The sequence below is a fragment of the Ostrea edulis genome, chromosome 9, assembly GCF_947568905.1.
Source record: "Ostrea edulis chromosome 9, xbOstEdul1.1, whole genome shotgun sequence".
Taxonomy (NCBI): Eukaryota; Metazoa; Mollusca; class Bivalvia; order Ostreida; family Ostreidae; genus Ostrea; species Ostrea edulis.
In genome coordinates, this window is record NC_079172.1 from 18774389 (window position 1) to 18800506 (window position 26118).

General features: G+C 33.5%; 2 protein-coding genes across 2 annotated transcripts in view; one reads left to right on the forward strand and one right to left on the reverse strand.

Moving 5' to 3' along the window:
* LOC125657502 (26S proteasome non-ATPase regulatory subunit 1-like) overlaps positions 1-26118 on the forward strand; it is a 150586-nt gene that overhangs the window by 81072 nt on the left and 43396 nt on the right. The window lies entirely within an intron of this gene.
* On the reverse strand, positions 12493-25031 carry LOC125657504 (5-hydroxytryptamine receptor 2C-like). The gene is made up of 3 exons (XM_048888100.2): positions 22992-25031; positions 21843-22470; positions 12493-14474 (listed from the first exon to the last, which is right to left on the reverse strand). The coding sequence occupies exons 2-3, from the start codon at positions 22219-22221 to the stop codon at positions 13231-13233; spliced, it is 1623 nt and encodes a 540-aa protein (XP_048744057.1). The 5' UTR covers positions 22222-22470; positions 22992-25031; the 3' UTR covers positions 12493-13230.

Here is a 26118-nt window from a genome sequence, read left to right on the forward strand (position 1 = left end):
TCTGATCAATTAGTTATGTCTGGTATGTTACAACAAGTGTATTTCTGAGTCAGACACATATATGTTGTAATATTACTGACTGAAGTCTTTTGGGAGCATATTAGCAAAGTAATGCTGTCTGGCTACCGTAGAGAAATTAGATTTTTCCTTCATGGATTTTATGTAGTCTGTTTTGTAGTTAATGTGCAGGCTTAATTGGTTTTTACGAGCAGAGGATTAGGAAATTATAGTTTGGCCTTAAATGTGTAGACTGTCTGCTGCTACCAGATGCATGGTGTTCTGTCTTGATGAGCCCTTAACTCAGTTTGAGGAAATAAAATCTTGAAGAAACTGCACAAGACAAGAAAAAATCTTGAAATTGCATGAGACAAGAAAAAATCTTGAAACTGCACAAAATATAGAAAGAAACGATAAAGGACATATCGCATGTTACTAAACTTTTGAATTTTTGTAGCAAAATTAATTCTTTGCATGCCTAAAATGACCTTAAATGTGTTTTAAATAAGAAAATTTGCGTAATTTTTTAGTTTGAAAATGACAAGATTTAAATCTTGCGATATTCATATTTTCTCCCTGTATTTAAAGCGCCATTATGTGCAACATCACGACCTGGAGCGGGAAGGTTTGAAAACAGCTAGCTGTTCACCATTTTATAAATGGACTAGAATTATAATCTACTAAAAAAGCCAATTATCATGTTAATGGCTTCTAGGTAACATTGCGTTAGGGTGTTTTGCGCCAGCAGTTACAAGTACTAGCTGTTAGAAGAAGGGACCAAGACTGACTTTTTAAAAAAAAAATTGAAGGAACCCTCCTTCCTGAGGTGTGACGCAGCCTTCCAAATTCTGTACAAAATGAAATAAACAAATATGAACATATTGAATGAATATACAGTATCAAATGCCATATTGTTGCACCATACTTTCGTATGGATATAAGTGGTAGGCCTATAGTTAATAAAGAACAAACCCATGATTAATAAACAAACACATGACTGGTAATGATGATTATCAAAAGATAAATTAATTTTCTTGGTCTCCATTATATATAGACTTAAAATTCCTGAGAAATATTAAAATTACAATTTCATATTTGCTACTGTACTTTTCAAAAACATCAAAACAAATTTGTTAATGATATAAGCGATGGATGTAAACAGAGTCTTTATAGGTAAGAGGAATTTCAGTAATAGGCCTCTGTGCTTTCTTTATGTATCCTGTTATAGATTTTCAGTTTAAAGGTAGATAACTTGAACCTACTTTGTGAAAATTGAGATAATTGTCTCTAATTGCTAAAATCTCGGTAAACCGACCACCCCTCTAAACCGTTGGGGTTTTTTTTTTGGTCCGAGAGCCACCGGTTTAGAGAAGTTTCTCAATTATTTCTAGGGCTATGGCTATTATGAGGTCAATAAGGCACGAGTATTTTTGTAGATGTAAGTTGTTAAAGGTATAAATCTAACAGAAAACATTAACATGGCTCATTCATTATGAAGATAAGTAAAATTACACTTAACCAATCCAACTTTAAGCATTGCGTATTTCAAATTGTTTACTGTTTATTATCATCCGGCCACCATATTGTTTTTTACATACTGGGTATTTTCAGCATGCAACCCCAGCAAAATTGAGTGAAAGTAATTGTATATACGTTGTTTTGTTTCATTTGGTTTAGATAATTCATATGTAACATATGAATGATTTCATTTATTCGTGTAAAATATCTGAAATAATAATGTATACCAGTCTGTGTGTTTAATATCAGAGTTATTTTTCTTTCCCCCTCCTTCCTTCCTGTCTGCTTCCTTATTAACCATTTAGAAAGTGTTAGAAAGCAATTTTTCATCTCCATATGATGGTGGTTTTTTTTTAAAATACAGGTGACTCTTGATAATTCAAAGTTCAAGGGACCTAAATTGATAAAACTTCGAGAGTTCGAAATTCATAAATTGAAGGTCCGCCGGTATGGTTAAGATTTTATAGTAACCGGAAATGTTTACCAACAAGATCATATCGTTTTGACATGTTTTCCTTCATATTCGTCAGGTATTCGTCAATATAAAAAACCTTATTTTGCATTTATAAAAACATTTCAAAGTTTATGTATTTATTTGTTTTTTAATCATGCTTAGATATAGCTAGCATACAAAACCAAATTCCGATGAAGCTTTACTATCACAAACTAAACAAAGCACAACATTATGTCGCTTTACCCATGCAAAGCAAGAATTCTAACGAATGAGTAAAACAATGTTTTAGAGTAACTTTACACAAAGAACAAACTCGAAAAATTTAACAGTCTGTAGATCTCTAAATTATGTATAAAACTTACTCTCTCGTTGTCAAGTCAAAACAAATTATAGATTTTATTCATAGTTGGATTATTATAATACATAATTTTAATCAAGACACAAAACCCCAGTGTAAGGTGTAAACTGACCAATTAGCCAATTATATACTCCAGTGTGTCATCTCCACAAAGAGGCACAGTGGATGTTTCAACTATGTAAACACCTAATTACCACTCCAGCATTCAACAAATCCGGGTAGGGTCCAAGCGGAAATTAGTACACGCTTGGGTAACGATGGGTATATGCTACCACAACTTCGAGAGATCGAGAGTTAAAAACAATGAAATGTGTTTTACGGGACTCAACTTAACTTCGAGAGATCAAGAACTTCGAGAAATCGAACATTCGAGAGATCGATAGGAAATTTACTTTGTTATGTAAAGAAAAAATGGGTACCATGATTTCACTTCGAGAGATCGAAGTTCGAGCCATCGAGAGTCACCTGTATAGGCCATGCATGAATAGGTTGATATGGTGTATTGGTCAACACAAGCGAAAAAAAAGTATTGACCTTATTACAGAAAATTATGGTAATACTCAGGTGACTGATAAGATGTGTTGTCTTCAGGTAGTGCAGATTGAAGTTTGTTCAAATCAATGCCTCGGGCCACAATATGGATTCATTTACATCGGAATATATATATATACATATATAGAAAAAATAATGTAAAATCTTCTGGGAAAAACAGGGCCGTGATTAGTATGCATCTGTCAGAATCATTGTTAAAATCTTTGTCAATATCTCCAATTGAAAATTTTCTGGTGAGTTCATTGCAAAATTGCCAAATTATAAATCCTGAAAATAATAACCATTGTCATCTCAAACATGAGTCAGGTGTTCAGTTGAAAGTCTATCAGCTATGATATGATATGATAGCTGCGGCAGCTGATAGAATGATTATGGTCAAGCCCTCGTGTAAATAATGCACATCCTCAAAGTTTGCTTAATTAATTTCTTTGGAAAAAATGCATGGAGCACCCCCAAAATTTTCTCAGAAAGAAAATGCTTGCCCTATGTTTATTTCACATAAAAAAGATAATGAAATGAAATAAAAATTCATAAATGAAAATGATAAATTAAAATGAATTTCTGTCTTATATTGCATGCTGATGTACTTTTCGTGCTAGCATACTTGAATATATAAATAAACACAAGCCTATCTGTTGTAATATTGTATCACACTGCTCTGGCTATGTGCAATTAATACGATGTCTTTCATTCAATTGAACACATTTCTAAACAGCTATCAAGATCACTTGAACTTGGCTATCCCGTGTGTGCTGAGGTATGGCTGGTGATCGACTTAAGTACACTTGTACCAGAGAGTCAGTCTGCGGATTTTTTACAGAGTACTAGATTAAAGCCTCCAAGCATTCCAATACGCTATCTGAGTAAAATTGATATCCCTAGTTAGAAATGTTCTCAAGAACCACTGCAGTCATGATTTGTGAGCATTCCAATGAAGTGTAGACTCATACTTGATCAAATCATATTCCATGGGACTAAAATAGGGATTTAAAGTTTTACATAAAAAATGTTTAGGAATCATATTGTTATGCAAGCTTTCCAAGGTGTGTGGATTGAAGTTTTTTTGGGGGGGAGGGGGGTGCTTCAAATTATGGACCCTGGGGTTACTAGGATTGGGAGATAATTGGGGAACAAACTTTTATAATTCATTAATAATTTTAATAATTCATGAATAAAGGGTAAAAAGAATTTTTTAAAAATATATATATAATTATATATCTTTTTCGGAACAGCATGACTTTGTTAGGAATATTAATATCAATTAAAGCACTCATGTGTTGTGGATTCAAGTTTGCAGGTTAAGTCATGACCTAGGTCATAATTCGGAGTGAAAATTGATCTGGGAATAAGGAAGTGGAATTTTTTTTACATGTTTAAAAAACTTCTAAAGATATACCAGGACTAAAGTAACTCTGGTGAGTGTTATGGCCCATGGGCATTTTGCAGCTTTCATATGTGTAGTAACCCCCAAATCTGAAAAATCCAGCCCCAAGTTACCCATCATGTTATCCTTTCTGCAGAAGCATTGGGGCTTTCAGATTACAGAAACTTATTTGACTGTAAAGTTTTCAATTCAAATAACTTTTGATGTCTTTGAGATGTAGCTTTCATAGTTGAAAGATGGATTTGTGAATACTTACAAATTTTCTACTACTCTTGCTATTGTTTTGGCACTTGGTATTATTGGAAGAAGAAAAAATGAAGGTTATCCAAGTACTTTTTCTTAGTATTTGTTATGATGGTTGTGTACGTATGATTAGGTATTCATTTACAACAAAAGGTTGCACTAATTTCATTCTTATTAGAGACTAGAGTTCATTCACATCCTTTACGCGGCTTCAAGAATTTCCCATAAATAATTCCAAGGATAACTCTAACTGTTTTACATGCATACAGTTTTTGTGTTTTGTAGCCTGCAGGAAGTGGGGTTTTATGGGGAATAAGATCAGTACTGGGTAATAACAAACTCAAACAGAATAGAGGCTACACTGGAGTGTAAATTTATCTCCTTAATAGTCCTGGAGTCCCACAGCTTGGATTTGTGCTTTGCGATCTCTTGGAATTGTAAACAGTGATTGGGGAACTTTGGGTCCTGTAGTCTGTTGATTTAATTGTTCTGTTGGTTATACTCATTAAACTTTGGTTGCAAGGTTAGAAAATGTAAACATTTTTTTGTTCTTTTCTCTTTCACAAGTCTCTGTTTTTATCTTTTCAGTCTGAGAATAAACTTCGGTGAACTTATGTAAGCTTATGATCATCTGTAAGATATTACTGTAATGTTAGAATTCAATGTCATTTTACAGAAAATCTTTTGATAGTTTGTTCATATAATTCTCAGCATCTAGAAGAAAAACAAAACATATTCTGATTTGCCTGATTCTTGTAATTTCTGAGAAAAAGTTTTGATGACCATTATTTGCCGACACTTGTATGATAGTTATATCACACAAGCTATCAGAAGGTAATATTCTGAATAAGAATAGACGAGGTAATGGACATTTATCTTGGCTATAACTTTTTAATGGAGAGACAGTATAGAAGCTTGATTACACACTGTCACAAAAGTTGCTGATGATTAGAGAGTGTGTGATATAACCTTGAATTAATGTCAGTTGCTCAAGGTCACAGTTACTGGTAAACTAATCAGAAATGTCTGTTCTAAGCTACTGTAGACGTATTTAATTTTGTTGTTTTTGTCATGAACACAATTTCATGTGAATTAATTTTCGTTGTTTGTGATTACTTAAAATTATGTATTAAACATACAAAGTATAAACAATGTCGCTTATCCGCAAGACTTGTTTAAACAATTTAAAAATATGATACGATACCCACGTACGCCATTTATAAACCATTTGTTCGACAAAGCGTAATGTTGTTACATGTAGCACGTATTTACAAACAAATCCTCACTAGGTGATCCATGTAAGCCTTGGTCATTAGATTGTTGTACTCGAGCCATTACAATGTTGAAACCGTTTATATTGTGTTCTGTTCATCAATTTCGTTGATAAAATTCGTGAAGAAATCAGATATATCGGTAAATACAAGGCTCGTGTCCTTTCCCTGCTCAATATAGGGATTTTGATACCAAGGTGTGGCCAAAATGGTCATAGTGATGTGTCTGTTAACAATTTTCCCTTCCAATTCCTTTCAAACTTCAAATGAAGCATCTTTAGGACAAGGAGGACATCAGTTGTAAATTTCAGGATTTCTGCACCCCTGGGGCCTTGGGGGCGAGATAAAAACTGCCCAAAATTGACCAATTTTCAAAAATCCTTTATCTACAACTACACACCTGTCAGAAAAACCAAATGCATAGTCATGTAGAGCAGGAAGGCCTCTACCAAAATCGTAAATTTCATGAACCTCGGGATTTATGTGTAAAAGAGTTAGATCTAAATGGATCTTGGTACCAAAATTGTAAATTTTGTGATCCCAGGGGTAGCGGTTTTGGTTCCAGGATGGGGCCAACATTATTATTGTGATTATTGTCTTGATTAATCAGTTGAAAGACTTCTTTAAAGCTGATTTCTTCTTTAATTTTGCTGATACTTTATTAAAACTAAATGCATATTTAGAAAAATCAGAAAAGGGTGTGCCACAATTGTGAATTTCGCAACCCTGGGATTTTGACTAGGGGAGGTCCAAAATAGCCATAGTATCAATATGACATATAATTATACTATATTTTGTATAGTCTTTCATCAGTTTGGACACCTTTGGGGGTATTTGTAAGAACACATATTGTTTTATACTGCTGCTGAATATTAAAATTTTGCTCAGATATCCAGAACAGGAAAATTATTCTAGATTTTATAGTCCTTGGGGCTAGTGATGCTTTTAATTAAAGCTCAGGCATCTGATAAGGTCTCTGGACCTGCATGTTGTTTGGTTTTAACATGAAGGAATACTGCAGTATCATAATATGTATGTCCAGTGTTTCATATTTTGCCTCAATTTCTTTTGTAGGTAAGTTTTCTCAATGTGAGTTTAGAAGAAAGGTCATAATTGAAAGTTATCCACCTTTCTTGACATTTTAAACAGATTGTCAAAAGCAGGTAAGATCTTATCTGTCTTCAGAATTAGAGATTGATTGATTGATTGTATCTTGCTTAACACCCCTCTCGAGAATTTTTCACTCATATGGAGACATTACCAAGACCGATGAAGGGCTTCAAATTTGGGCCTTTGCTCGGCGCTTACGGCACATATAATGGTACATATTGCGCCCATTGGAAGGTTATATAGTATGTTTTTATTATAAGATGTTTGTTTTTTTTTACATTGATTAGTAAACGCGGCAAAAATGTCAGGAGTTGTAGAACTTTACTTTGTTTTGTATCATATGAATAAGGGAATTAGGCCAGCAATTTATTTACTGGTCTTTTGAATTTTCATATCTATTCAATATATGGTTTAACTTTTAATTTGTGGATCATAGGTTTTAATCTTGCAGAATTTGATTTTTTTTAATGTATAACATTAAAATGTATACCTTTGCAAGAGTTTATGCAAATTCTATTACATAAACTCAATATTACATGAATGCAATACTTTCCTTTTTTGGTTCTCATATATCTCCTTAAACCTCCCCCAATAAGACATCCATAGTTGAGAAGCAAAATGCTTACAATATGCTCATCTTCAAGTTGTTTACAAAAACTGGGCGCCACCAGATAACTGAAAAAATTGTTGAGTGTAGCGGAAGACATCAATCAATCAATCAACAAAGGCCATAGCTTTAAGACTGAGAGGATCGAGTCAAAAGGACTTGATTATATTTCCTTAAAACTGACTAAGTTCAATAACATGTTATTTTCTCAAAAATTGAAGGAAATCATCATCAATGCCCATACAAACAATCTGTAAAATACGAAGGTCCTCACTTGAAAATTGTGCCAGACAAATTATGTACCCTCCTAGAGTGACCCACAAATAAGCTACACAGCAAGTTTCAGCTTGGTATGTTACAGATATGAAAATAGACACAGAAAACCCTGAATGGACGGACGGACAGACATCGCTGTACCATAATACATCCCATCTAAAGACATGATACATTGTATTTCATAATTCAGTGTGTAATGACATTGACAGCATCTTCATTTTGTTTCCTGCAGAATATACATGGTGCTTGTATCACTTTTTTGTCTGTCTGTCAGTCTGTGTGGAGATACACTTGTAGGCAACACAATGATCCTATGAATTCCTTGTGTAAATGAAGAAAGACTACTTTTATCACATGGTTAATCATGGCAACTTGAAAAAGAATTTACAAGAAGCAGCCCAACATGGTGTTATCAGTGAAGGTGTCAGTGTGTCTGTGTTGTGGTGATGTGATGTGAGGCTGGATGGGCACAGTAACAGACCACCCATTTACTTTCAGATATATTGAGAATCAAATTATTGTGCATTGTTCTTCCTAATGATATTTAATCTATAATGAAAAGATACAGAATATCTCTGTGTGTATTTTACACTGCAGAGGATGAAGATTTCTGGAGCTTATTGTTTTTGCAAGCAGGGTCTGTCGGCTCTTATGTCAACATCTTTAACCACGATCACTGCTTTGAGCTATACAGGAATGACACCTTTATGAAATCATTTTCTGTCCTGCTTTGGTGACTGCATTTGTTAATGGGAAAGGACTATGTAGCTTCATTTTATTTTTTTTTACTCCTTTTTCAACTTTGCTTATTATTTCAACTTTGGTATTATAAATATTTTTATTCTTTGAAACCCTGAATTAAAATAAAAAATAAAATACAGTACTAATGATAGAAACACAAATCATTATGAATCTCACACCTCTAATTACTGAAATTAGTCATTTTGGGTCAGCTATGGAACACAGGATGAGATGTGACGATTATATAATTAGGTTTAATTACCAATGCATGCCAAATGCACATTTTGTTGTTATATCGATTTTCATTACAGGGAAATGAATATCATCATGTTATATTTAGATTCCAACATTATTATTGGTATGAAAAACTTTAAAATGCAGTGATTCATTTGACAATAATTGGAAATGACATGACAATGCCACTGATATAGAGGTCACAATACCAGTCTGATTATGTTAAAAGAAGCATCAAAGGCTATTCCATGGCTGTTCCAACATGTTGACTAATGAACAAGAAGACTACTAGAAATTGGATTACAGTGGAACCCCGTTATAACATTTCCCCTTTATTACGTTAGTCCGCATATTGCGTTGGAATTTCAAAGCACAAAACTGTTTCTTAACAAACCTATATAAAATAGACCTCGTTATTACGTTGTCCCAAGATGCCGGGACTCAGTATTATGTTGTAAAAATTCTGACAAAAACATAATAAATTAAACTCCTAATTATTCAATAGTGATTCTCAAAATAATAAGCCATTCACACCTTGACTGCCCCAGGCAGTCACCTTGTTTTCCTAGTCTGTTAGGGGATTAGAGACGCTTGACTGGTCATGCTTTGATAGATCTAGTGACATCCATAGGGGTGAATGAATACCCTGTCTTGAAGCCAGTGATAAGCAATTAAATGATGTTTATTTAGAAATTGTACTCAATAAAATTTTCTTCATTTTTCATATTTTGACGATCAAAGAAATAATAATTTCTCAACCACATGCATGTTTAGCATTGTGTGATTGCTTTCGATATTAAAACTCTTATTTACGGACAGCTTTGGTACCAAACATGTAGGACCAAATTTCTCGTCTCACAGTTTAAACAGCTTGGGTTGGCTTGGATATAGTTAGGTGACTAAAGGCAGTGTTCAATTTAAAAAATTGTCAGTTAGTTTGACATAATAGCTTGGGTGTTGTTAGATCTCATCCATAAATACGCCGATCAAACTGCACAGTGTTATCGGCCGATTCGTGCACGGCTTTTAGCTCAGTGAACATTTTAAAATTCCTTGATATTTTTGTTAATGTGCATGTGATTTTAGTGCCATCATTTAGTGTTATAAATGTGATCTTAATATTAGTGCATTATTATTTTTTAAAAAGTGGATTGCGTTTGTTCTCCGTGTTTATCGTTGGTGAAAAAGTGTGTATAAGTGTTAGATATCGCGTGCATTTTGTGTCGTAGTTTTGTTGTTTTTTGGGTGGGATTTTTAAAATTGTGTTTTATATCGTGTAGTAGACATATAATTTAATAAAAACAATGTTTTGTTATTTTTTGTTTTATGTACAAATGTTGAATACGAAGCGGAAAGAGTTATTGAGAGAAATTTATATGAACGCATTTTGTTAAAGTTGAACAAAATGGCGGAAACGAAAGCAGATAAGGAATGCTTATCAAAGCATCCTTATGTATCCTACACAAGAAATAAAGAAAAGGGATGAGAACATTAAGAATTACGGACATTTAAGATAAGATGTAAATAAATCAAGTGTCATTTAAACAAAGAAACAGTAGAGAAATATTCACACACACACACACCCCTTCACTGAGTATCAATGGAAGATATGCAATTTCCAAATGATATTTTTAACGGATTTCACTGGCAACGTGTATTACGTTGCCCCCAGTATTACGTTATTTTATCATGACAAAATGAGAAACGTAATAACGGGGTTCCACTGTATTACCACGACACCTATAAATATATCACATAGAACTAACTGGGTTTTTTTTAAATCCCACCAATGTGCCTGGTGAGTACAGTCAATTTCAACCCGTTTTCAGGATCTTTATTTGGAAATTTATACTGGTATGGTGATACCTCAAGCCCTATAGTTTTATTTTTGCTTTCGCAGTCCAGGTGGTATTTAAGTTTCAAAATAATGTCCTTAGAACAAAAGTTAACAATGTGAAAAGAAACTCGATTGTACTAAAAATAATGAGACGAAAGGACAACAAAAATATAAGAGAATTAGGAAATAATTAGATTTCTGTAGAGAATGTGTAACTGCTAACATTCACCCAGGATTTTTTAGTGAAGGAAGCTGTGTAGCAAATTCACTTGTTTGTATTGCTCATTAAGAGGTTAATGAAAAAATCAGTAGGAGAGTGGATTGCTCCAAAAAGGTGATTTGTTGTACAGACAAATGTCATAGTTTCATGTAATCATTCATATCTTCATCTACATGATTTGTGTTTATCATTTCTATACCTTCCGATTAACACATGTATTAATATCTAATATTTACACAGGTAATATGATTGATGGTTTTGAAGACAATGGTCCTTTCCTTTTTCTTGCTTCTACCTTAAATCTCTCTGTTGCAACCAATCTGCGATATCTACTGTGGATTTAGAATTCTATGTATCTACTCCCCAATCATTTGACAGTATAGCTAAATGTTAATTTAAACAATGACAGCATGTGGATTTTCAAATTTAGTTAGATTTAGATCTACTTCCTATTGTTTTTCTTTTTCACCTTCAAGGCATCAGTTCTTTCCTAGCAACATTGGTTGATTGGGGGGGTTTAATGCCGTATTGGCAATATTTTAGCTATTTTATGGAGGTTAGCTAAATAAAGTATGATTGGTTTTGAAGAGTGTTGTAGCATAGGAGTTAAACAGAATAGATATACAGTATATATAGCAATAGTATCGTTGTCACCTCATTTCAGTACTTTCAGTACTTTGATTTTTAATAAATTTATTGAGTTAATCATAATACTGTGCAACAGTGTGTAGCGAAAGACGCCAAAAGATGACCACTTTTAAAACAAGCAGAGATCTTTTGTAACTGTAATGTTTATAAAAGAAATCTGAAGGATCCCAACATTATCTCATAATAAGTGGTATCTCTAGATATTTTATCTCATTTTAAATGAAGTCCACTGTATATTGATTGAGTTGAGAAATCATGTACGTTAAGTTATTGCGTAAAAAAAATATCCGTTCTATAAATATTTGAAGTGCATAGAAATTCTAATGTTATCAGATTTTCATCCCACTCTCAAAGCAATTACTGATAAACACTGTGTTTTTTCAGATTGTTTTCATTGACTTTCCTCTCAATTTACTTATTTCTAAGTATTTTGTTGATTCAGATGTGTTTGTGAATTACTTTTGATTAACATTGATTGGTTAGACATGTTGCAAACTTCATTTTACCTCATGTGGATTCTCTTACATACAGGAAGTCGAGAAGAATTATCTTTTATCTTGATTTGTTGTTCTGAGGGGATATTTTTTTGCAATAAAAAGAGATGTGAAATAGACATTTTCTGATATAAAATTTTTCTCAACTTTACAATGAAAATGTGAAGAACAACAGTATAATGGGGAAAATAACAAGTAATTGAAAACTGTTGAAATAAAGTACTACAGTGGAGCTTCGTTAATCTGGACACTTGGGTTCCTTGCAAATCATCAGTAGGATGGTTAACTGATTGCATGTATCTTCATATATTTGTAATCAATGTGCTTGCTTCTTTGATATGTGATATGAAATACACATTAACAGTTTTCTTTTTTACCATATTTTCCCGAATATGATAAGTAGTTATGTTTAATATGCCCACCCCATCCCATTTTGCGTCTGATACACAGTATTAACAGAAAGAACAAAAATTCTAAAACATATTGTTTGGTTATTAAGATAGCATGTCATTTACATTGAAACATGCATATTCAGTAAAACAAATACATTTTTGATCTGAAATGTTTATTCTATCACAGCTCAGGTTAATCAACTCATGAAGTATACTGTATATAAATTTCAAGTCTGTGACAAATATATTGCAACAAGTATTTGAAGCACTCTCTGTATTATTGTACATTTATTTTAGATAGGACAATTATGACAGTACATAAATTATATAATATACCAAAATGAATAATCATAAAACAATTAAGAGACAAAAATTCTTAAGGACAAAAAAAAATGGATGTATGGGTTGATATCAATTTTATGGCTTAATTAGTTTGGTTTTAATAAGTACAAAAGTACAAAATTCCTTAAATGCTAGGGGACTTCATTCTTTTAAATCTTCATTTTTTAAAATTCTATTGTCAAAAGTTATTGAAATCTATAACAAATTTTCCCCACTGTACTTATAGTCATTTAGAACTCATGGGAATGCATTATATTCCATATGGTAATTTGTATTCATTTTACTCATAACAACATGAATTTAGTTTTCATTTTCTAATAAAGTTTGTTTGCAGAACTCTTGATTCAAATGATCGCATAGGATGAAACTAAGGAAACCAGTCTCAGTTCCGTCAATAGATCGCATAGGATGAAACTAAGGAAACCAGTCCCAGTTCTGTCAATAGTTACTAGTTATAACATCCTATATGTTCTACTGTTTCCAACTGCTGCTGGTCGTAATCCACAGTGCTGATTATCATCGCCTTTCTCCATTTTGTTTTTATTGCAACATTTAACATGGCGTTTCACACTTATCAATACTGTTGTTGGAGTCTGATCCGTTGTGGTAAAAAGACCCATTACTGACCATCCAGCTCTGGACTCTCTGTTTCCTCTGAATACGGTCATAGCGACACAACAGTAATTTCTTGAAGGTCATTTTGAAGGTCTTGTTAAACATGGTGTAGATAATTGGATTCAGGGTACTGGACACATACCCCAACCAGTTGAAGGATGCATACAAAGCTGCTTTAAAATTGCAGTCTTGACAAAGCGGTGTCATGATGTTGAGAATGAAGAATGGAGCCCAACACACAACGAAGATGACGAATACAATTCCTATGACTTTAGAAGCCTTCTTCTCAGTGTGAACATCATCTAGCTTCTGAATATGAGTTTTCTTCATTAGTAATATGCTGGTGGCCTTTAAAACCAGTTGGTGCTTTCTGACAAGTCCTCTGAGGTGATTAGAATGACCATTTGGTATGATTAGTCGGGACCTTGCCCAAGGTGTGACCTTTCTGGACTTGTCACCAGGGCTTTGGTCAATATTTAAATGGCATGTAGAATCTGACAGTTCTAAATCTTTCACTGGATTTTTCCTGGATTGTAAGTGGTTGTCTAATAATGGAGATGATGCACAAATGCCTTTCTGGCTTGAAATTTCTGAAATGTTTTCCATACTTGAATGTAATGATTTGGGATTGGATTTTCGATTGATGATTGGTGTATATAGGTGTTCATTGGCATCTTCCTGATGGTGGGTGGCCCGATTTCTTGTCTGAAATCTTACCCTGGTCCCTCGTTTTATTGGCTTTCTGCTCAAGGAGCGTCTAATAACAGGCTGCTCATTTTCCTTTCCTTGAGCATGGAGTTTGTTTGACTGGCTTATTAAGGTGTACAGTGTCAATCCATAAGACAAAACCATGATAACTAGTGGAATGAAAAAAGCACAGACAGATCCATAGATTTTGAAATTACCATTGGATAATGCACAGTGCTGATTAGAGTAAACATTACCCTCGTTAATGAAACCTAATATGGTTATTGGACTAGATATAGCTAATGAGGTGATCCAAACAATGGCTAGTTTAATGATGACAATAGATTTGGAGATGTTTCTAGTTGTCAGCGGTGATCGTATGGCCATGTAACGATCTAGAGATATGGTACAGAGATGCAGTATGGATGCAGTGCACATTAAAACATCCGCAGTCACATAGAGGTTACAGATGATTGGCCCAAATAACCAGTATCCTGAAAAACAGATGGAGTATAGTCAATTTAAGATTTAAATCATTTGTTCTCAGTTTTTGAGAATGCAGGTATTAAATACTGATTGTTACAACAATTTAAGAAATATTTCTTGTATGATTTTAAAATATATCAAAATGACAAGTTGCTGGAGTTCCAGACTGTTGAAACTTTCCGAAGTTTTAGAAGTTTTTCTTGGATTTTTAAACATAGCTCCAGGTTTTAAAGGGACTGATTCACGATTTTACCCAAAATTTTGTTTTTCACTTTTAATGATCAAAATATACTGTCTAATGTGTTTGAAATATTTCACATGAAAATTAAGGTTATACATCATCACAGAAGCTCAATTTAGAGAGTTTATTATTTGTTTTGTAAACAAAGATTGCAGTATGCTATTGTGTACGAAATTTTCAAAAGAAATGGATATCGATCAAAGAATTATTATATCTTTCATATTTCAAGCATTTTAGAGGTGAAATGTGTCATCTAAAAGTTAAAATTTGTGACTATGTAAAATCACGATGCATTATATTACAAAATCAATATTTCACTTGTTTGTTTACATAAAAAGACTCGAGTCTTTGTTTACATAACACATATTTAAGGCTAAAATATTGCTTTCATTTTTGCATTCAGAAGGTCAAAATTTTGGCTGTCAACATTAAATGAGTTATATTTCTAACGTTTAACATCAAAAATGAAAAATATTTTTATCAAAAATCGTGAACCAGTCCCTTTAAAGGGGCTGTAGCTGTCATTTTGTCACCAAAAATTGAATTCATTGAAAATTGCTTTATATTATATATTTTAGTAATAGTACCTTGCAGTCTTTAATTATATCAGACTTTTTATCCTCAAAGCAGGCACATGAACTTGTAATTTTGGTAATCAAATGATTATATTGTTTTGGGAGGGGGGGGAATGGTTGCCATCACTTACACAGCTAATATGCCCCTTTAATATTTAGCTCTTTAATAAAATTTTCCAATGTGCTTTTTCTTGGAGGGAGTGTAGATATAATCAGCCTATATATTATCAAAATTAAGCATTGATGAAAACATGGCTACATGAATTAATAGTTCTTTTGTAATCATTTAAACTTGGGACACTCACTAATCTGTTTATTCCATTGAACAGATGAAGCCAATAATTGTGGGAAAATTCTATGCAGTGTATAACTGATGCTTATTGCATAGTTGACTGTATGCAGAGATGGATTGATTCCTTGCAAAAATCATGTTTTCTCTTGTTTTAATTCATATAGATTTTTGGGGGTGGGGGAGGGAGGTTGATTGGTTCTAGTTTGTGTATTTTATGAAGCATCAAGTTGTCTGACAATGAAGAATGAAGTAGCTAATAGCTTGATTAGCTTTTGTTGGGTCTGAGCTTTCATTTTTGTACAAGTGTTTCAATAATTCATCATTTACATATAGCTCAATATTTTTGAATTACTACATTGCATCTGCCTTTTATGCTCTAATGAAAGCTTGGTTTAGAAATGATACTTTGTTTAATGGGAGTAATGCACCCATTAAGAGTTTTATAATATTTCATCAATAAAAACAGAATTGTTAATCCTTGTGCAGAATTCCTATTTAGTTGTTTTTTTCTCTATTAATTGATATTCAAGGCTGTACAGTTGTTATTCTTCTTTTTTTATTCATATTGGGTGTTATCTGTCGGTCCATTAATTGTGGGCTTTTATTGAAAAAAGATTACAGTTTCTATAGGGCATATCCTTTTTGGAGTCCAAGGACCTAATGTTTCATTGTCAGACCAAATGTATCTCCTGAATCTTTCTTCTCCTGACAATAAACCTTGGTCAGTCTCTCAGGATGAGCATTCAGGGAATCTGGTGTTGCGTCATGTTCGATCATTTATTACCATGCTAATTGCAATTACTATGGATTTTCAGTGTTTGTTATGTAGAGGATTCCTTGGTAAAACTGCATGGCTCAATAGTAAATGACTTTTATAGAGTGTGCATGCATATGCATTCAGGTTAAAAAATAATTTTTAAAAAATGATAGAAATGTTTTGGTATTATGCAGTCTGCAAATACTTCTATCTTCTTCTTTTTTTTTAATATTATTATTTTTGCAAAAATGCTCAGCCTTTGAATTGTTTTGTGAACTTTGGTAATATATGTTGAAATCATGTTCCTACATTTGGACAAATCAGGGGAAAAGGTGAATTCAAGTAAGAGCTGTACATGTATGTCATTTGCATGGGTTATAAACTCTGTTGGCTCTCTATTAATGTCGTAGCAGGCATTTCATCTCTCGATCTAGAAGGGAGGCTACTCTAACCAGTGTCCTCGGGTCAACAGAATTATAAAGCTGCCCAGTATAGTATTAGTGTGGATATAAAGATATTACCATCATGTTTTTACTGGATATAATTAACCAATGCTGAACACCCATTCAATAAAACAAATAAAATGCATGGTTTATAATGCCTGCGCAAGTTCTACTCAAGATAAAAGAATTGACCACCAAGTGAACCCTAAAAAACTTCTTTAAAAAAATTAAACAATTGGAGGGTATTTGAACAGGACATTTTACAAAAGATAAGCAAATGGCATGGGTTTTTTTTTTTTTAAGGAACTTGAATAAATCTGATCATTTTGGTTTAATTGATGAAAGGGGATCATAATCATCGAAGTGTGATATGAAGAAGATTTTCTAAGATATGATGCTGCATGTGATTTTTATACTCCTAAGATGAAAGAGTGTGGCATATAATTAACATTAACATTTAATCAAATGTATAACCTTGATCATAACTTTTGAACTATACAATTTGGTGCTTGGTGAACTGAGAGGTCAAGTCCAAGCTATATATATGACTGATAAAGTTATATACTGCAACAAGTGTTGTCTCATATGCATTTATGTACTGGAAGATAGGAAAAATTCTGACTTCGAAGTGTCTGAATTTTTCAAAGATCATGATTTAGATTTTCTTGGCTATTAATTTAGAAAGATGGAACCTCAGGTAGGCTGGCAGTGCCTAGTGCCTACTACTTTAAATTCATAATTAAGCTTTCACAACAGAAATACCAGTAATCAATTTTGTAACTGATGCCCTAATTTCGATATTTTAAAGGATTTCCTACTCCTAGATATAGCACATTAGTCAAGTAAATATTGACAGAAGCTGACATTTTGCTACTTTCCAGTGTTGCTTGAAATTATCAGATTAATTCAGCAATCAAAATGAAAAGTGAAAAACAAGGTCAGATGTCAGAATTTCAAGCATTCCATCTGTATGTTCTTGGAGGGGTCCATGTTATTCTTCCCATTGACCAGAATATGTCCATGTAGAAAGTTTTTAGTGGAGTGAAAATAACAAGAGAAAAGTGGTTTTATAAAGCTGTATCAGTTGCAGGGGGATCAGTCTCTGAATGAAAATATTCAGAATTTCTCTGGAGTCATGAGGTGTGATATTGTTAATTAACCACATTCCCAAATGGAGCAGCTGAAAATTAAAAGGAGCAGATAAAAATTACAGGGAGCAATCTGTCTGCTAGGCTGGGAATTCTACTGAGAACTTGAGCATGTTTTATGGGGATTAAAAACGGAGTTAGAGACTTTTCAGATTATTTTTGTTGTCTTGTTACATAGGTGCTGCCAAAAATTTATCGAAAGAATTGTATATTCTTCAATTATTTCAACAGCTTTCCAAGCCATTAAGTTTTGTGATAATTAATCTGACTAAAGAGAAAAACACGAACTGCCAAGTGATTTCATTAGTGGCATCACCTCATTCAGTTTTCTGTTCCGATCTCCATTGAAATGTTTTAGTAATTGTTCTCCTCAGTGAGTTAATTCTAAAAGATAATTGTGATATATTCAATTATATCATTCATGTAATTATAAAATCCGACAACGAAATAAATGTGCAATATAGCATTCATGGAATACATCTGCTGAGTGACTCTGCAGTAAATGCTATTTGTGCTGAAAAATTTTGGTCATTGAAGGCAATCCATTTCATGCGTCATTGATAATGACATCTTGCTATATATTAATGTGTATATTCGTCTTGATGAGAGTCTCTCTTGAGTTCCAACAGATTACTAGAACAAAGGACTTGTAGGCTTAATAGTTCCATATTGTTCTGCCTTTATGGATTTGGAGATTTGGAGCATGTTTTTGGTGTCCATGAATGCTTTTTTAATTTGGGTCGAGAAGGAGGGGGGCTTAATTGGTATATCATTTAATTGCATACACAAATTCAATAAAGAATAATGAATAAATGTCAATTTTGGGTCAAGTTCACAGTGCCAGAAGTAATGAATGTATTGATCAGACACATTCATTTGAATTGCAGCAACCAAAGCTAATGATATGATTAATATGATTAAACATTGTCCCAATGTGGAAAAAAAAAACCATTGTCAGTTTGACCAATTTGGATGTAAAGGTTTGTTCACTGCACCTGGGAAGCTGAATTGAAAGTTGTACATAATGAATGCTTTACCATTCATCAATAAATATGTGTTATTTAGAAGCTCATATCCACATTGACTTCAAAGAGCTGGAAAACTTATTTCTTCCCCTAGTGAGCCTGCTGGGCATCAGTAATAAAAGAACTCAATTTAGATTTATCTCTCTTTATCAATCCTCTATCACCCTTCCACTCTTTTTAAATCAAATTTCAACAAGGTCATTTTCATTTATTGGCAAGCCAAATGAACACTTTTTTGCTTTTACTCATAGGAGAAGGTGATTTTTGATGCCTCCAGCTCATAATCAGTTTATGTCCCTACCAATACACCTGGACAGTATCAATGGCAATGAATGAATGCTGATCAATATTGCATCTATATATATATATATATATATATTTATTATTTCATATTGATACTGCAGCCTGTTAGATATTAATCCTATATGGGTTGATACACTGGTAGTAACAGGATTATTGCAGGGGGGAAGGGGGGGGGATCTGTCTCTTTGGGCATTTATAAAGTACAAATTGAGATGTTATTAGGGCTCTCAGCGGCTTAATATGAAAGGAATTAATTTTTTATATCAAAGTAATATTAACCCATATAAAATAATTCTCTTCTACACGAGATTCTGGAATGCAAGCTTTTAAAAGTTTTGACAAATGTAAATTGTCTGTAAGTAGTTAGATATTAAAGATATATTATCAGCGTTTGATACAAATAGCAGTAGGCAATGGTAAGTATAATTTGTGGTATTTGGAATTGATGAAAACAAAATCAGCATACTGCAACTGACGTTTCAACACTTTGCATCCTAAATCCTAATATTTGTAACAGTGTAGGTGCTGGGGGAAGGATTTTTTGATCTGTAATGTACAAGATAAGTGGCTTCAAAAAGTGTGAAAAAAAATGTATGCAGTGGATGAGAAAATTGGTTAATTTGCTACCACCATCAGATACTTGCAGTGAAGAGGTATTTTTAACGACCATGATTTAGATGAATTAAGATATATATATACATGACACGTTTATCGCAAAAAAGCATGCATTTATAGAAACAGAAATGGTGTTTCTAGAAACAATTTCACCCTGGAATTTTTGTTATCTCCGTTATTTAAAAGTGGTTGCTAGTTAATGAGTCGGTGTCTTGATGGGATCTCATTTAATCAGACATGCTGTTTATATTAATTATTGTATGCAGTTAAAAAGATAGCTGAAAAAAAAATGTTTTCTGTTTGATGGGAGAAAATCATACTAAAATTATGCAATTCACAGAAAATATCAAAAATTGTTAATCTTAATGTGTAAATTCAGTATAAGATCAATTACAGTTACGGTTTCATTGAAATTTAGTGACCATCTTCCATCCATGGCTTTGCTATAATATAAAATTGCATTGCCTTTTAATAATGAAAAGATGAAGATAATGAATAGTGGTCAATCTCATAACTCCTATAAGGAGTTGGGCAAACATGGACCCCTGGACATACCAGAGGTGGCATCAGGTGCCTAGAATGAGTAAGCATCCCCTGACAACTGATCACATCTGCTGACTTCTCACACCCACCATGAGCCCTACATCTTGATCAGGTAAATGGAGTAATCCATAGTCAAAATCAGTGTGTAAAAAACGGCCTAACAATTGGTATGAAACACATTGGACAGCATTTAACCCAATGACAGGTTGTATTTGCAAACTAGATCACTATAATGACCGTAGAAGTGGCAAAATGCTGACTTTAAATGAGACTGTTGAAACCCCTATGAACATGCTGCTAATGTTCATATTTTCTTTTTAAATTAAAAAACTATTTTATTTATCACTTAATTTCTAGGTCTTTCTAAACCAGAAAAAGCAACAGAAATTGGTGAATAATGATGAAGATTTGTTGTGGTAGAAAGTATTTTTAGTGGAAAATAATTTCCTAAAAACTGGAATTCTTGTTAAATCCTTGTTAGAATTTTTTGTGGTCATGGAAACAACATTATCAGACAGGGATTAATTCACTGGATGTTGGGATGGGAGCATTTCTCTGTTGGCTTTCCCTGGTTGTCTGTGTACTTGAAGGGGAAGTAGGGATTTGAAAATGCTGAAAGGGCCTAATTGGGCAGATGCCTGATGTTCCATTTGAAGTCTGTCTGGTGTGATGACAAGATCTCAGCTGATAATTGCTTCACCACCTGTAGGATCATAATGCATTGAACGTTCTGTACATTTTTGCAAAGATGCCATTGTGCAAGTCTGAATTGCGGGATTAATATTCATAGATTTATTTTTGCTATGAAATGAAATATAATGATAAAAGTTATTTCAGGGCTTGAATTTTGTAGGTGTTAGAGAACCTGCCTTTCTGAAGTACAGCAGCTACTTCATGCTCTATACCATGATAAAGATAACTTTATCAAAATGAAGAAATCGGGAGGGGGGGGTGCATATAGTAACTTATAACTGGTTCACTTTGGTAGCATACAACCTGAGTTTAGCTATCATTTTCAGTATGAGATATGACTAGTCTGTTTTCTGTTAATCTCCACAGTGGCAGACACTAACTAAATGTTGAAAAGCAAATGGTAATGAAAGAAAAACAATGGAATTGCCCATGCAATCTCTTTTAGTATCTTCTTTAAACAAGTCACTAAGTTGAAACTGTCTGCAAAGTTGATTAAGCTTATTAACTTGTTCTTTGAGCATACCTGACAACTAAATAATTGTTTGGAAGAAAGGGAAGCATTTGGGGATTTATTTTAAAAGGTTATGTCTGTTTAATCTCTGAGAGATAGTAATATCCTGTTGTGAGTTAATTGTTTGTTTATTATTAATTCATTATTATTCCCTTTGGGTCTGACTGATTTTGATCAAAGTTAGCTCGGAGAGTTTGTTTTAGTGACAATTTTGGGCATTGGTTTCTTACCTGTGAAATCATTCACAACTGTGAATGGCATTACTATGATGCAGACCAGGAGGTCAGTAATGGCAAGAGACAGCAGAAAATAATTTGTTACACTTTGTAAACGTTTCTCCATAGAAATGGCCATACACACTAAAATATTCCCACCCACTCCAAAAAATATCAGAGGGGTCAGGAGAAGTATTGGCCAATTATATCCCTGATGTCCATCTTCAATGGTAAGAATATCTGTGCAGTTGACTGATCCATTGAATTCTCCTTGGTTAAATGGACACCCCTTTGTCCTAAGACTGACACTGCTATTTTCCAGCACAAACATTCCATTGGTTAATCCACTGGAAGATGTAATGTTATCATAGGTGTTCACATTTCCAATCGGCATTTAAAAGAATTTGGTCCCTTTGGAATTTTAAACAATGGTTTGTACTGTAGATTATTGAACCAAAATTACGTTTTATCTTTTCACATGGTAAAGGCACTTAGAGCAAACCTTGAACTTATATTCCATTGTTAGGAATTTTCCTTGTATAATCATGCATTTTCAACCAATCTGTCTATATTCCAGTCGAAAAATAATGCAGCCAAATTTCCTCACATTCAAGGATGATCTAAGCTTCCAACAGAATTTTACCTGCAGAGGAAAAATTAATATGTATGAATTAACCTATACATTAAAGAAACAAGTTTTTAGGGAAGAAAAGCTGCAATAAATATGTTACCAATTTGACATTTGCAACATATTATTGATTTGGAAATACTTCTCACCATGGGGATGATAGATTTATTATGTTAAAATAATAAGCATGCTCTACTTTTATTTTGAACAATTTCTTAATTTTCATTCACATTTTCCATGAATCAAAGGGCTCTGTTCTGCTTGGAAAGCTAATTAGACTAATAAAGAGACACTAATTAATCATAGTGTATCAGAAATAATGCCTGTGTCCAAGGGCAGATACTTTAACATTAAGCTTTTTTTTTAAAAGTTGTTTATTGTGTTGCAATTACATTGCACTTTAGAGTAATAATAAACTCATTCCTGAAAAAAAATAGAAAAATAACAAATATGAATTTATTTTAATTGCTCTGATTCAAGTTTTAAGCAGCTTCCACATTTCTTTGTAATTACAAACTATTAAGATAATTTTTTACCTGATTGATGCAGAAACTTTCAAGCTGCAGACTAATATCCAGCTGCAGTCCTCGAATCACTAGCACTTACTGGTCCACACAGTAGTGCTGGTAGCTACACACAAGTAAAATCTATCCCATCAATGCCTTCTACCTGGGATACAGCTGATCAGCATCTGATTAATCCCGTACATACAGAGGAAACAAATTCAAGTGGGGGCTATATCATCTGATTTTGAAAGTACCTTTTTTTTCCTCTTCTGAGATGATTGTATTGATCAATGGATTAATAAGATTTACACCCGCTTGAAAGTTTGTGGTTGTACACATGTATCGGGCACCTTGTATATATTTGATAACTGCTACAAAGGCATATCTCTCTGTCGGAAGGAGAAGTATTCAGAAATTTCTTTATATGTTCTTACCACCAATGTATCTTTGCAATGCAGTTAAATTATCCCACATGGAAATACAATAGTGATACTCTTTTTGAATATCCTTAAATTGTCTTTTAAAAAATGCCAACACATATTATCCTTGGCAAAATAAGTATATGGAAAGTCCATTATTCATTACAAGAATTTGTGATCCTTGGTGAGAAGAATTTTCCTTTTTATCTAAAGCATCCATTTGGTAGTTTCGATTGTGTGTGGAATTCTATCCTTCAAACACCTGATTTTAAAAATACCATCAATCCAGGATGCTCCTTTGAATTAGAATCAGATAAGTGATAAAGTTCCAGTCTTGTAGTGTGAGGCAGAAGAAGCAGCCCCTATCTGTCGTGTTCTGTAGAGGCTCTCCAACCACTGATAACTTTATATATTGTTGATATCAATTGTTACATCTATACTTCACCTGATGTACTTGTATTGTCAGACTTTGCACAGTGGAATCAGAAGGGAACCAATACCTGTCATTGTCTGCAATCTGCATTATATCAATCAATGTTTGTGATTTGAGTTACTAGTTTTTGATTGAATGTTAATTGGCTGCCTAAAACCAAACTACTCCTTGTTCCAAGCATTAATGCATGCACAATATGGGACATGCATGTTTGCCCATCTTTCATCTTTCTTTGCATTAGCATGTGTTCTGCATGGTCACAGTTTAAGAAACCTTCAAGCACATGATGCACATACAGCTTGGTGAGCATGTTGAAATTGGATGAACCTGACATTCTTTCTTTCTGACATTAAATCCACATTTCTTAATTCACATTTAGCAAATTTTGTTGATCTCCACGGATATGCTATCATCTAATTACATACACAGACAACTTGAAACTATTAATAGTGATACAGTATTATGCAATTCATGGCCTTGGGTTAGGGAATGGGACATTATGATTCATACATTTCTATGAAATTTTTCTAGAAGAGTTGTAGACACCAAACAGCTGAACTGAATTTAAGTGATATTGTGAAACTCGTGCTCCTGGGTCTCTTTTATGGGAGTAAAAAATTTCTTTTTTAAAACTCTAAACACTTTCCTGCAATATTTCGACCGTGTTACTGCTCTTTTTCAGTCATATTTATTTATCATAGCAACGTAACGCAAGATTACATACACAAAAATACTATGACGTCAAAATGAGTATTACAATATGCAATTTCTAAGATATCAGCTCTTTGGTGATGGAGGTACGTTCTGCTTTCTGTTGAATGCTTGGGTGGGTACAAGATGTATACATAATAGTATAGACTGGCTATGTAAATAAGGATAAAAGTGATGAAAGCAGAAATTTTGTTTATATCGGCCGTTAAATTGGAATACATTAAACTGACCATATATTAAGGATAATTTGTTTCAATTAGGCCATTAAATTAGATATGAAATTATTATTTATTTCCTCTTCTACACGAGTGATACTTCAATCAAAGAAAGATGGTGATTATCTATTTTTGTTTGAACTATTTTATTATCAAATACTCATAAACTTACTAAATTTGTGTGTCCCTGCAGTTCGGGTGGTTGCATGACGTCAGGCAATTATCCTTTAGGCAATATATGAATGCAGCAATAAGCATTTGTACCAACAGCATGAATACAAAAATATGTTTTGCGTCTAAAGAGACTAATAATGAAATTAACAATGCTCACCCGACCCCGTGGACACGTACATCCTCAAATATGAATACACGTACAATTAAATATATATGGTATTAATTAGGGTTGTCAAATTGATCAAAAATTAGTAACCGGTTACTCGGTTGTCTTTCTGATCGCGTACTCGGTCGTCATTCAAGAGAACATTCAAATCTTAAACATAGTTGATTCTACTTAATAACACAGTCTATATCCATCATCCTGCTGTTTATGTATTCGTAATTTCGGGATCTCGATCCGGACATTAAATAAGAGTACAAAGAAAAAAAATAATTTTTTTAATGAATAGAAATGTACATGATTATAAAAATAAACATTCAGTTTTTATTTAGTCCAGCTTTAATTTGGTAGCATTATAAGTATTAAACGTATATACATTTACGAATTTGTATGTTCGTCATCTTAGAGCTCTTTTAAACTAGTTTTTATTCAAGAAAATTATTTGATCTATACATGAGGAAGATAGCCTGCTTCGAAGTTTTGTAACAATTAGACTGGCAGATGAAAAAATGCGCTCGGATGGTACAGATGTTGCTGGGATCGCTAAGTATCGGCGAGCTAATACAGCAAGTCGCGGATACTTTGCCGAGTTCTCCTGCCACCAGTTTAATGGATCTTCCATTTCTGAACAATTGCGCAAGTAAGAGGAAATTTCACAATCGTCATGTCGTTTGTCTAAAGGCGCTTCAATGAGAAAGTCAAGCATCTACTGAGCTTTTGGCTTTGGCGGCGACGAATCTCGTGGAGTATTCAAAGCTGGTTTTAAGGGAACTTCCTCAAGTTCAACTTCCAGAGTTTCGGTTGCTAATTTACGCTGCGTCTTAGATAGAAACAGAAGATGTTTATGTCTTGGGTCCAGAAGGGAGGAAAGGATCGGAGAGGTTGATGCAGTTGCATCATTGTCAGGTTTGAACCATGAACGAACGCAGTTCATTAGCAATAGAATGTTTGACTTTTGCTATAACACAAAGTATCGTCATCAGATATTGTGAGATGGTTTTTCAGGAGGCCGCAAACAATTGGATAAATTACAGAGGTCAAA

What these genes read in the sequence shown, in the direction of transcription:
- LOC125657504 (XM_048888100.2), bottom strand. Translation starts at nt 22,221, where the DNA reads ATGCCGATTGGAAATGTGAACACCTATGATAACATTACATCTTCCAGT. An exon ending in AGTTGTGAATGATTTCACAG is followed by an intron (nt 14,475 to 21,842) that starts GTAAGAAACCAA and finishes TCTGTTTTTCAG; the next exon opens with GATACTGGTTATTTGGGCCA.